This window comes from Strigops habroptila (assembly GCF_004027225.2).
Source record: "Strigops habroptila isolate Jane chromosome 13 unlocalized genomic scaffold, bStrHab1.2.pri S16, whole genome shotgun sequence".
NCBI lineage: Eukaryota > Metazoa > Chordata > Aves > Psittaciformes > Psittacidae > Strigops > Strigops habroptila.
The window spans coordinates 7,094,862-7,108,636 of NW_022651054.1; the positions used below are offsets into that span (position 1 = coordinate 7,094,862).

A 13,775-nucleotide genomic window follows, 5' to 3' on the forward strand; every position below is an offset into this window, starting at 1 on the left:
GAGTCATCTGGGGACAGCACAGAGCTCATGATTCATTTGGCTCTCACTGCCATCAAATTGCACTGAAGAGGTGCAATGTAATGAGCACAACAGCCAGACAGCGTTTGCTTCATGAAAAATCATCAGTTGTGATGCTCTGCAAAGTGGTGTCCATGGTGTGACCGGACCCCAAGGTAAGCAGAAAGAAATGGAGGAGATGCTTTATAGCTGGGCTTTCAGGATGGGGGAACATTGACACCTGCTCCTCAGGAAGGGGGTGCCAGCTGTAACAAGCTAATGGAACCTGTGAGCAGCAGAGGTATGATTTCAAATCCACTTTGATCTCTACCCTTTCAATTCGGTCCTGTGGATCAAAGGAGCAACTTGCAATATGGGTTATAAGAGGACTTAATGTGAGGCAAGTTGTTTTCTGGGCAGCCATGAAGGACACTTCTCTACCATAACAGCAGGATACATGAGCACAACTGATGCCCAGTTGGTGGTAGGCAGTGGTGGATGTGGTTCTGCTGGGGAAGGGTCACTGCTGCTCCTTTGGACATTGATGTCATCTCAGATCTCCTAATGGAGCTGTGACTAAAGGTGCTCTTGGTCCTGTGGGTTGGGTCACCCTGAGCGGTGCACTGGTAAGTCTGGTCTGCCTTCACTGGTTTTGGTTGAGTTAGGTTTAGGGAGGGCTCATGCGAGCATCTTTGCCAGCAGATCTGGAATATTTTTTTAAGGTACATTGTGATTCTTTAATTACTATAAATAATCCAAACATTTAAGTTCACTGTAGAAAGAGAAAAAGGGTGAATTGACCAAGATACACTTGCCTTTTTCATGCCACCAACACAAGGCCCTTTGTAATGCGGAGCTATAACACCCAGGTGTGCAGATGTGTCCACAATAGCCCTCATCAAAACCATGTGAATTCTTTCTGGATTTGGCACAAAGCTGTTGGTGTTGCTGGTTAAAGAGAAGCTGTAATCCGGGCTCTGGGAAAGACAATGGGAGTTGTGCTGCTGGTGTCAGGGGGGGCAGGACTTACTATCCAAACAAGGCTTTGATCAAGATTAGATTGTACAATAGCAGTGTTAATAGTACTACTAATAAAAATATTGCAGCTCTGTTTTTAAACATTGCTGTGTATAACAGGAGGGGGAAAAAAAAGGTTTGCATCAGATAAATTTTTGCTTCCATCCCTTCCAAATTGGTCCCCAGTCACTGCACAGCCTCGGTCCTTTTGGCTATTGCTTTTGTGTGCTAGTTGAAGAGTTGAATTTCTGGCTGCTGAGACCAAGTTCAAGTCTTCTGAAATCAGTGGCTGTGCACCCAAAGTATGTCTATATCAAGGAAGTGCTGTGGTCTTTATTAAACCAGCATCTAACAGTGAGTACAAGTCCTGGCTGCTTGCTCTGGAAACTTCTGAAGATGAGAGAGAGTCCCCAGCTGGATGGCCACCAAGATAATTTGGCGGTCTTGGAGTGTTTCATGGATAGATCAAGCAGCTGCACCATGGTTATCACCCTAAATGCTGCCCCAGAAGACAGGGCTTCCAAATTTAAAATCACAGCTCCAGCTCAGTGGCTTTTCTGTTCTGATGGGGGATGTTTCAGGAGCTCGCCACACTTGAAGGAGCGATGCTCAACAGATGATGGTGCCTACCATGTTGAGATGAGCAGCTGTTAGCAGGTTATTAATCTTCAAGAGCCTTTGCAGAATGCTTTACCTGCACGTGTACCCAAATTTAACATCGTTTTAACTGGAGGTTGAAGGCTGTCTGTGACAATCAGTTATCAGTGGGTTTGCTGATGATAGCTTCAGAGCTACAGCAATTGCTCAGGCTTTAAACTTTCATTCTTGCTTTGAGTTGTAAAGTATTCATTATTTCAAAGTACACGGCGGCTCCACTGACGAGGGGATTTTAACACTGCCAGAGAAAATAAGCAGATGGCAGAGGGAATGGCAAAAATATGACAGAGCTGCCCTAGTCTCCAACCATCTGGTTTGGACCTTAGTTTAACTCGCACTTACTAAGTCCATCTGCAGCAGACTTGGTGCTGGGAGGGGGACCCCATTGGGCAGTAGCATCAGCAGCCCACAGATGAGGATCTGTCCTTGGTAAAATGGGCAATTACTTTCTCCCCTCTATGGAGAAAGGGCCAGACAAGAGTGAGGTTCCAAATTTCGCTTGCCCTGCCTGAGCTGCCCCCAGTTGTTACTACAGTGGCATTCAGGTGTCTGTGGGAACGCAGCATGACTCTTGGTCTTGGCACAACCAACAAACATGTTTTGCGCTGGGTCCGTCCAACTGTTGTGGACATCAGTTCTGAGCATTCCATAGAATCAGAGAGTGGTTTGGGTTGGAAGGGACCTTAAAGATCATCTAGTTCCAACCACCCTGTCTTGGGCAGGGAAACCTTCCACTAGACCTAACATGAAGGTAGAGAGCCTTAGATAAACCTGACAGCTTATTTCAACACTGTTGTTCAGAATCCATAATGAATGAGAAAGACTGTGGCAAAACCATCGGAGAGCCTAGGAAACATTGTCAGTCTGGCTTTGAACACTGATAAGGCATCAAATACCTGTGTGTGTGTGTCTGTATGTCCTCATAGGCATTCACCCCAAATAACAGACACGCACAGACGCTGCATATGTTCCCTCCCTCTATATTTGCGTGCTCTAGTTTTAAACTCATTAGCTGTTCTTTTTGATGAGTTCCTGGAGCAGTTTTCTGCAGAGAGGATAGGCTGAGTCACATTCAATCCTATGAACAGCTCTGGAGGAGCTCAGCTTCCTTCCAGCGCCTTCCCCGTCAGGGTCTGATGAGAGGGTATCTATAATTACACATCACAGAAGCTGCAGTCGTGATGTGCTGCAGTTAAGAGGACTGGGAAGAGCTTGGTGGAGCCAGGGTGCTGTCAGCTCAGGAGCTGCTTTGTCACATGCCTGCCTCTCTCCGCATAAATAATTCTGGTTTAGAACTACCTCTTATGGTTAAAGTGATACATGGCACCTTCCCCCCTCCTTTTGCCTCTCCCCACATGGAATCACGTTGGTCCGAAGAATTGTCGAGGAATAATTTTCTCTCAAGGCTTTTGTGCATGAAAAATAGATCAAAATTCTGCTGAACTCTTTATGCTATTTTATTTTTACAGCTTTGACAGAAATGGTAATGGGAAAATGAGATCAAGATGCTTTTGGTACATTACTGGCAATAAAATAATAAGAAAAAAAGAGGAACCTCTAAGTAGTTCAGGGTCAAATCCTGCAGGTAATTTCTGTGCTATAAGCATATGAAGCCCAGCATGTTGTTCTCCTTCTGAAAGGGCTTACAGGTTTTGTTGATGCTGTTTTTAAAGCACTTGTCTTTTATGAGTCTGCAATAATCTTTGCATTATACTATTACAACATAATCAGGTCCTTGTCATGCTGCCAAGACTGATCAGATACCATCAGAGCACTGAGGAGTTTTAGTACTAAACTTATTAGGAGAGACCCAGATTTATACCATGATAGTTGAAAACCACTTCAGTGTGTAACTGGAGCTTTGCGCTCTGCAGGAATGCCTCAGCCATATGCGAGCTGGCAATACAGATTTAGGCTTGAGCTCCAGCCAAGGATGGGAGTTCAGGTGTGAGAGCATCTCTGCAGTTTCACCAAGCATTTGAGAAGTGGATTTAAAAATACTGTTCTTTTTTTTTCTTTTTTCTTTTTTGTAATGGCTTTTTAAGTGCTAAAATGACAAAGCTACAGTCACTCTGCTTGCTGTAGTTTAATTTTGCAGCAATTAAAATATCAGTCCTGAGTTGCACTGAGTAGCAAAATGCTTCTATTCAGCAGTTTTTCCAAGCCAAGAGGATGCGGACACTTGTCATTACAGCTAATCCTTCCTGTGCTGTGCTGTGCTTTGTGATCAGTCTTTTAAAGGTAGCTTTCCACCAAGCCTATTCTTACTTATCTTATCTGGTGATAAACTCAAATCAATACCTATTGTAGCGGGGAAGGATGCACTATTTAGAACAGGTTGTGTTGTATTTGTTGGAGAAGCACAGCATGCATTTTTCATTGGAAAAGCCTCCAGTTTGAGCAAACACAATTGCAGTGTGTATGTATTGCTCTCCTTGAACTGTAGCAGCACAGAGAAATCACTGCTTTGCATGGATGTGAAGCTTGCTTTATTCTAACGTCTCCAATATGTCAAATGTTAAACTATTTATGTTCCTTGCTGAGTTAAGAGGATGAAAACTGTGGCTATTACCCGGTATTGCTGTAGGTTAGGATTTGTGGAGTGAATTGTGCACCTGAGTTCCACTCTTATTTGGCATTTTTAAGTGGCCATTATAACAGGAGTGAATTTAGTCATCTCAGCAGGAAAGGGAAGACATTTGAACATTGCACAATCTGGACAATTCTGTTATTGGTCTGGCACAGGATAGACAGGAACCTGTCCAAAGTGGTATTATCCATGAGGATAAAATGTCAGAAAAAGAATGCCAAAAAAGAAAAATAAGTTATTGTTTTAAATGTAGTATTACCCTCTCCTCCCACTTCCATTCTCTGCTTGAATAGACATGGCCTGAGGTGCTCAGGTTAGGCCGTGGTCCATTCAGAAGTCGTATTTCAAGGAGATGGCACGTGAATATGATGCCTGATGTAGCTGCTTGGCCCTGATCCTCTCGGTAAGTTTTTCCATAACCTCATGACAGAGAAAAGAAATCTACAGGCTTAGCAACAAAATTCCTTTTCCCATTTCTGCTGCAGGATGCCGAGTCTCTTTCCCTTCTTCATAGAAATTTCCAAGATCATTTATTTGTTGTTCAGGATGAAGTTGTGTTGAGATTTCCAAGAAGATGGTGTCTGTTGGGTCCATCAGTGCAGACACTGTCTCTGCCCACATGGGGTTTCCTTCTTCTGAGATTGATGCACCAGAGGGTCTTTCCCTGCTCGTGCTTAGAAACACTACACCATGTGGTGGTTTTGGTTGTTGGTGTTGGCTAGAGATACAACACTGCTGGATCTGTAGCAAAATGGCCTCAAAGGTGGTACATGCACTGCTGTAGTATAAATTCTCACACCACCAGACCTCCCTTTATGTGATCCATGAAAATCCACATATCTAAACTAAAAAGCAATCCTCTTCAAGGAGAGCTTGTGTCCAACCTGCAGAGGTCACGAATACTATATTCCATTGTGGCAGAAGTAAAAGGTTCCCAAAGAGAGCCGATTCCTTCTTTCCCCCCCCCCCCCCCACTCTGCGTGTGGTTTCTTAACTCACCTTCATGTAATTCAGCTGAACATTTTTACTGAAGTTCTTGCTGTGATGTTACATGAAGTAACAATAGCTTGAAGGAGCATTTCAGTGATGAGATATATATATGTAAGTATATATAAAAATAAAACATTATCCAGCTTGCTGTGTGTGAGAGTTGTGCAACTTATGATTGTCACCCTTAAACAACCATTGCCTAATGGTGTGGAGGTGTTTAATCACCAGAATTTGGATTTAACAGGCTTGCTGTGGTTCATATCTCTCACCACCACATTACACAAGCCTTGTGCTTGGGAAATGAAGGTACTACTGCTAAGTTATATTTGTAGGTTCCAAACCATAAGGCTTTCCAGTATTCAAGTGGTGTTCGTCAGGGGTCTGTATTAGGACCAGCACAGTTTAACATCTTTGTTGACAACATGGCCAGGGAGTTTGAGTGCACCCTCAGCAGGTTTGCTGATGGCACCGAGCTGTGTGGTTAGATTTGATATTAGGAAAAAATTCTTCACTATGGAATTGGTGAGGCGCTGGCACAGGGTGCCCAGAGAAGCTGTGGCTGCCCCATCCCTGGCAGTGTTCAAGGCCAGGTTGGACACAGGGGCTTGGAGCAACCTGCTCTAGTGAAAGGTGTCCCTGCCTGTGGCAGGGGGTTGGAACTGGGTGAGCTTTGAGGTCCCCTTCAACCCAAACCATTCTGGGATTCTATGATTCTAGAGGAAGTAAGGCCAACACACAGCCTTTGCTTTGAGCTGAGGATGCTTAAATCAAGGCAAGTATTTCATTACCTCTGTCTTCAAAAAGGATTCTAAGTGTAAGGGATTGTTGCTCCTAAAACACAGTGTGTTGGCTTCTCCTTGCATGAGCCATGGCTGTGGGGATCCTTGACCCCACTGCCTTGGGGGTGAGGAGTTTGGCTTGAGCTGCCCTGCCCCATTGGGCATTGCGTGCTCGAGTCTTGTCCCCACCAAAGAGCAGCAGGAACCATGCTTTGGGCACAAGGGGTTACGGAGGTTTGGGGGAGCAACTGCTTCATCCCATTCATGACCACTTTGCTGCTCTGGCATCTTGGGGAGTGGGCCATAGCAGTGTGAGCTTGGCAATGGGAACATCCTCCCGTGATGTCGTGCAGGGATGTGGGATGGAGCACGGCCAAAGAGGGAACAGATGCGATAGAAGCTGTTTCACCTACGTAGCTGGAAACATGTTGTTTCTTCTGAGAAAAGGAATAATTTGTGGAGATACCGTCTCTCAGAACGGTATGAGGGAGCATATGGAGAAATTATTATTTCTTTGTCTTTTTAGCTGTTTCTCAGTTTTATTATTTAGGTCTTTGTTCTGATACATTCCTTATTATTTTCACTGCCTTGGGTAATTGTGTTTTTCCCTTAACTTAGGAAGTTACTCTTAAAGGAAGGGGGGCAAAGATAAGGTGAAGCTGTTAAATGGGAAATCTATTACTAATTAAGGCATGGTTTTGCTAATCACCTTAGAAATAAAGTTATCAGCTGAAAAAGCCTGGAGTTTGTATAATGAAAGTTTGGAGCAGGTTTTTTTCCCCCTGTTTCCTTCTGTCACAGTTCATTCAGAGATTAAAAGTTTACCTCGCAGCCTCATCTTGACACCATTAGTCATGATGTCTCTTTGCATTAACTGCAGGCAGGCTCGAGCTGTTCTAGAGTTTATTTCAGTCTGAATAGTTAAAATTTGGCAAAGTTCTAAGCAACTGAAGTCAGGATCCCTTAATGGGAGCTGTCAGTGTTCATCATAGATTTCATGCCATGCTCCAGCTAGAACACCAGATCCAGGACCCAAGATAGTCACTGTCCCTTCTTATTTTCTTCATTATTATTATTGATATCCCAGGGATGAGGAGGAAGCACAGCATTATGGAAGCACCGACAGTATGGTGTCTCATCTGGAGATGCTAATGGTTGAGAGGAGAAGATATGCTGGGGTAGGACTCCATCCTGGCTCTCCACTGGCTGGAAGGGAGCAAGGGCCCAGCCCCATTTTTGCCTCTTATCTTGCAGAAGTGCTCTCTTTTTGTTTTAATTTGTGCACAAAGCAAATGGTGAGCTCCAGTTCCCTGGTCTGGCTTGCAGGCGCCTGAAGAGAAGCGGCATGTACGAGTGGTTCTGCCATCCCAGGGGAAGCAGCCCCTGCGCCAGTATTTTCTGATGAAAATATTCTCCTTAAGTTAATAATTTTCTCTTCTGCTTCCCTGCCAGCGGGCACCATGGCATAGCAAGCACTGCTTGCTGGGGAAGGGAACAAGTGTTTCTTATTATAGATGCATTAAACCTCTCTTTTCAGAGTTCATTTTTTCACCCATCTTTTGCTCAAGCTGTGGTCATGCCTTCCCCTGTGTGTGCCCTTTGCTGCTCACTGGGTGCTGGCTGGATGTCAGTGCTGCTGCCTCTGCACCCAAGGGAGAGAGCCCTGAGGCTCACCCTGCTCCATGGGGTGAGCAGAGGGAGACACAGAGGAAGAAGCAGCTCTGACCTGCTGGAGAGGATGGGGTGGGACAGGGCAGCAGCACCCAGTGCTCAGCAGCATTCTCCTGCTTGCTCCAAGTGGCACCCAAACACATCTTCTGGGTTGCTTGCTCCCTTACAGCAAACCAGACCTGTAAAGCACTAGTAGCGCTGTCACCACCAACCTCAAGGTATGAGTTTGGCCAACTCCTCCAAGGTGTATTTCTAGCTCTGCGCAATGAGGGAGCATAGATGATGCCATGAGCCTGGTGTAGCACAAGATGAGCTTGCAACACCATCCTGGGTGGTGGATCTCCTCTGGGTCACCCTTTTCTGTCTGGCTGGCATCAAGCAGATTGCCAAAAGCCCTTTTGTTTAAATAATGTTCCTTTGGAGTAATTGCTGGCTCTAGCAGACAGGAGCAAAGCAAATTGATAGCTGCAGAACATTTTTGAGGGCAAAAGGGATCACAGACAGTAATTGTTCTTCACTTAGAAAATTGGTTCTGCAGTTGCTGCAATGAGCTGGTGAAGAGAAATTGGGATTTTCTTGCTGTCTCTATTACGTGCACAAAGGACCATTGGTATGCTGTGCTTTGTGAGCAGCCTGCCATTCTTTCTCCATTACCAGGAGGAGTGCAGTAACCCCAGGGAATGTGCACTTCCCCAGGCAATGCCAGGGTCCTCCTGCTCGCCTTGCTCACAGTCCCGTCCAACAGGCCTGGTCACTGTTGTTTTCGAAGTTGCTCCCAGACTCTGAGGTTACTTGTGTCCCAGGTGAAGGACATGTCCTCAGAATGAAGACATGCAGAGTGCTCCATAAGAGCACTGTAAAAACAACTTTGCTTTTGCAAATGGAGGCCTGAAGGCTGATGGCAGAGGAGATGCTGATGGCTTGGCTGGGAGGTACACATACGCAAGAGTTGTGCAGGTTGGCCAGGTTAGATGGGGCTTGGAGCAACCTGCTCTAGTGGAAGGTGTCCCTGCCTGTGGCAGGAGGTTGGAACTGGGTGAGATTTAAGGTCCTTTCCAATCCAAACCAGTCTGGAACAGGCTGCCCAGGGGGGTCATGGAGTCTCCCTCTCTGGACACATTCAAAACCTACCTGGACATGTTCCTGTGTAACCTGCTCTGGATGGCCCCGCCTCGGCAGGGGGTTGGACTGGATGATCTCCAGAGGTCCCTTCCAACCCTGATGATTCTGGGATTCTGTGATTTTAGGATTCTATGATTTCATGTCTTGAGAGGAATCACAGCTTTTCCATGCCGAATTCTTAGGACAGTCGCATTTTGCTTGTAAAATAATGGCGAGTGCATTACCCACCAGCTTTGTGAAAAACACATCAAAGATCTCTGGGTGATGGATTTGTTTCATGTTTTTCTCTGGGATTTCTTCCCTAGAATTTAGCATTAGCCAATTATTTATAAGTCCAAGCATTTTTTCTGTATGTTTGATTATTCTTGTGTGTAGACTGATGGAGAAGTTATTGAGTCACTGTCATTTACTGGAGGGGAATGCTTCTATTTTTAATTCTGCGTCTCTTTACGGGTGGATGAATGGCAAGCTAATAGTCATGTTGAAATTTGAATGTCAGAAAACAAGGGAGAAACTTGAGACTTGCTCTTTGTATTTAACCTGCTGTGTTACATACTCTATCTTGAGTCTTTAAACATGCCTTTACATGCCATGCAGGCATATTTTATAAAACAAAGTGAGCATGATTTCATCCTTTGTAGGAAGCAAGAGAAAAGATTCTGACTTGTTAAATAGGCTAAACATGAATTAATTTGACAACACCTTATTTCTCTGATTGGTCTTAATGGTATGCTGGCTCTTGATTACCCATCTACTAAGAGATAATTTCTCAAGGAATTAGCAGGAACAACATGCTGGACTGATTGTCCTGTTAATGCTGTGTGTTGCGGTAAATAGAGTACCTTTAGTTGCAGTAAATAGAGTACCTTTACTTGCACTAAATAGAGTACCTTAAGGGATTGTAAGTTTATTTGCTATGAACATGAAAAAATCTACTTAATAGGAAGGTAATTTATTTGTTAAAGGTCTTTGGTGGGACAAATGGATGCTCAATAGGGACATAAGTGAAGGTTCCCCAAGAACCTTCTGCCTTCAGGGTCTGAGTGCCACAGGGATGAAGCTGCTGCAGGTTGGGACATCGGGGCAGCAGCAAGACAATGACTTCCAGCCTTGCTGGGAGGATGGAGATCTGCTGAGCCCTTTTGGTTGTGGTGTCTTGCAGCTCATCTCACATTGGCACCAAGAGAACTAAGTCTGGGGCCTTCCCCTGGGCCATTCACTGCTCCACAGTCAATGCTATTGCAAGGATAAAGCACACGCTGAGCTTGTAGGGCAAGTACACCTCATGCTTCACGGCTGTGGAGGCTGTCCCTGGGATTGCAGCCCCTCTGGACCTGTTCACATGTATTTTTGGATGCCTGCAGGAATAGAAAGTCCTTGCAAGGCCACATGGGAACCAGCAGCATCTTCCTGGGGCCATGGTTTACTCCTCTGTATGCTGAGGACAACGATGTCGGGTGCGACTTGGCATTTCCAGTGTAATAGGTCTCTGGCCCCCTTTTGTTGCCAGCAGAAATGTTTATAAATGCCTTGTAAAAACCAGATTTTTTTAATTTATAATGATGATTTAGGCTTTATTTAGGAGATGGCCTTAACTTGCATAAGTGCCTTTTCTGAATTAGATTTTTATTGAGCTCTCTGGAACTGGCTTGTGGATACGTATATAGCCAATGCCCTTTGCACAATGCCCAACACTTTTTCTCTCTCAGGTTATTACAGTATGTGCATTTCAATATAGTTTGCACAGATATTCCAGAAATCTAGGAAAGCTGTCAGGTGTAAAGCCATGTGCATTATTTAACTAAAGACAATAGTGTACTTTTGCTGCTAGAGGCAAGCTTGCTGGAAAATGACATTTTTAATTAGATCATGTTTTTTTACATTTAAAAATAATTATTCTGACCTCAAATCAGGACAAAATCTACCAAAACCCTCAAACTCAAAACCAGATGGTGCTGGAGACCTTCCAGGACTGGCAGTTTCATTCAGCATTGAACCCAGCAGCTTTGGGAGCACCCAAGGGCAGAGCTCGATGCTCCTAATTCACCAAGACATTGAGAAACTGGAGAACTGAGCAGGCAAGAAACACAGGCAGTTCTGCCAAACTATTGCCTTAGAAATATTCCTTTAAAAATACATGTATTTTTCTTGAGAACTACCTTGTTCACTTCTTAGTTGTTTCGCCAGCATGTGGCCTGTTGCAAGACTTCAGGCAGACCTTGTGGAATTTCCAGAGGTGAGCGTGGTTGTGGCTGGACAGGAGGGATGGACAAGCCCTCATCTTGGAGATTGGCTCTGAATTCACTCTGGAGCCATGAGATTGTATTTAAAGGTCAAACAGCAGAACAGGAGGAAGATGGGAATTTTTCTCCATGTTAATGCACTAGCTAATAAGATAGGGCTCTGGTTTTTTGATGTGGGCTCCTGTATTCTGCAGCAATCCAGGTGAGAACAGCAGAAGTAGCAGGATTACCCCAAGGGAAGATGTCTCCCTGATGTACTGCCCCTTGCCCATGTCACCTGGGCTTGGGATGTCCATGTGCCCACTAAAACCACTGCTTAGAGATGAAAAAGGGTAGATTATATGGTCCAGGAGACCTCTGGTGCTGCTGGGAGAGCAGGAACACAAATGGGATAAAAGGTGGTGGTGAGCCTGGAAGAGATCCCAGGAACGATGGGTGTTATAACAACTGCAAAATGATAATGGGAAGCAGACTGCAAAATAGGCGAAAGTGGGATTATTTGGCCTGTTTGGCATATGTGTTTGTGATGATTGCCCAGTGCCTGGTGTCCTGGATACATGTCTTTAAGATAAATAATTTCTTGGTGAAGACAGGGAGGGAAGAATGGCAAATCTTCCTGCAAATTCCCTTTCTGTGTGATAAAAAGATCTCGAAAGATCTTTATTAACTTGTACACTGAGATTTATGGGAATTTTAAACAGCACGTGAAAGAAAAATAATGAACAAATGGTTTCAAGTGGGAGAAATCTGTGCCTGCCATATGTTTCACTGAGTCATCCCCTGTGCAGGAGGGGATCTTGCAATGGTTTCAACTATTCCAGTCACTAATCCTTTTTATTTAGTAGCAACATCACTGTAAACTCAGCACTCGGTCCTACAATGCATTAGTACCGTGTGCTGGATATAGGCCTGATCCCTCTAAAGTTGACATGTTTTGGTCTGGGCACCGGTTAAATGCTCCCCGTGTCTCGCCATTGAATAAAGACCAAACCTGGCCAGCAAGATGATGTGATGCTCTGTGCTCACCAGGACATTATAGAAACCTCCAAACCCACCACTTCTTTCTTGTTAATGTCTGTGTGGACCCTTTGCTGAGCCCCATGCTGATGGTGTTGTGTGGTTGCGTTGCAGGTGTGGCTGTGTGGTGGCAGCATGGAGGTCCTGCCCTGCTCCAGGGTGGCTCACATCGAGCGCAAGAAGAAGCCCTACAACAACAACATTGGTTTCTACACCAAGCGCAATGCACTGCGGGTGGCCGAGGTGTGGATGGATGACTACAAGTGGCACGTCTACATTGCATGGAACCTGCCGCTGGAGGTATGGCCATTGTACCTATGCCTTTAGGTGCAAATGGGTGCAAACCAACTTTATTGGGTTAAAGACTTGAATTTTAGAGCATTTAAGTGCTTCTGGGTGAAGGAGAGCCTTAAATATGCTGGGTCACGTTCCCAGCTGTGGAAGTCAGCAGAGCTCCTTTAGCTTTGATAGAGATGCTGCAAAACCTGCAGGCTTTGGGGGAGTTCCTACTGTTCACATCAGCCTTTTACTTTAATTTCTAAAAATGAAACCTGTATTGTGGTGTTTATCACCCCTGTTGTGGTGTTTAACTCCCTGTTGAGTGTTTACACAGTGTGAGTCTATGTCACGATGCTGCTCCACAGATGGAGCCTGTCTGCAGAGTTGCTTGACAGAAAGTGCATGAGGTTTTGTGGAAGGTGTCCCTGCTTGTGTCCAGTCATGAAACCCAAGAGAATCTCCTGCCTCCTGGCTCTGAGCACTGCTGGAGTGCGCTGGGAGCAGCCCTGGCTGGGCCAGTCCCCCCATCTTGGTCCTGCCAGAGGAAGAAGAGGTGTTGGGGAGGGGGAAGCAGTGATGCTCACCAGGTTATGGATGGGGTGAGGATTCTGGGTGCCCTGCCCCCCGACACCCACTCCACTTGCAGTGTGCTTCAGGATGAGTGCTGGGCAGCTCTATTCAAGTGTGAAGAAAAACCATTGCCATGAGTGGCCAGACCCCATATGAGCAGTTATTTACAACCACCCTTTTGGTGCTGAAAAGACACATGAAATAGACCCTGCATATCACACCCCTGCAGCGAGCTGCTGTGGTCCTGATGCTGCTGCAGCAGTGCTGTGCTCCGGGGCATTTTAAAAACCATTAAAACATAAAAGCATGAACTGCTGCTGCTGCTGCTTCCTGAGGAAAGGTTACATCTGGGGAGAGCTACTGGCATTTAGAGCCACGGGAGTGGCAGTGTTGTACCGCATTAGAGAACAACAGGTACCTTTGAAGGGTCGATGAGCTGCCTGTGCTGCCCATTTGTTGTCCTGGGGGTGGTGAGGAGTCCGGGATTAGTTTGTTGTTGAGAAATACGTGAATAGAGATGGAAAGAAATGCCATTTACCGAGCAAGCTGCAGGAGGGCACTGGCTGTGGTGGGCACTGCTCCAAGCATTCTGAGTTGCTTGCAGGACTTAGTCATTTTAGATCGCTCTTAAAGAAGGGTTGCAAGTTCCAAACGTCCATAGGCAAGGATCATGAATTACTGTGGGTCCAGCCCTGTGCCTTGGGTTGATTCCTTTTTAGAGGTGAGGCACCATGCTCTACTCAGGAACAGCTTTGGAGGGTGGCAAAAAGAGATTAAAATCCATTGGGAAGACACAGGTCCTGTGTGGCTTGGAAAAAGCAGAATCACACAAAGTGACTTTGG

At 45.4% G+C, this 13,775-nt stretch overlaps 1 protein-coding gene across 1 annotated transcript in view; it reads left to right on the forward strand.

Moving 5' to 3' along the window:
• Nucleotides 1-13,775, forward strand: part of GALNT17 (polypeptide N-acetylgalactosaminyltransferase 17) — a 194,561-nt gene that overhangs the window by 165,535 nt on the left and 15,251 nt on the right. The window contains 1 exon segment of the mRNA XM_030472544.1: nucleotides 12,198-12,383. Within this exon segment, the coding sequence (XP_030328404.1) occupies nucleotides 12,198-12,383 (186 nt within the window).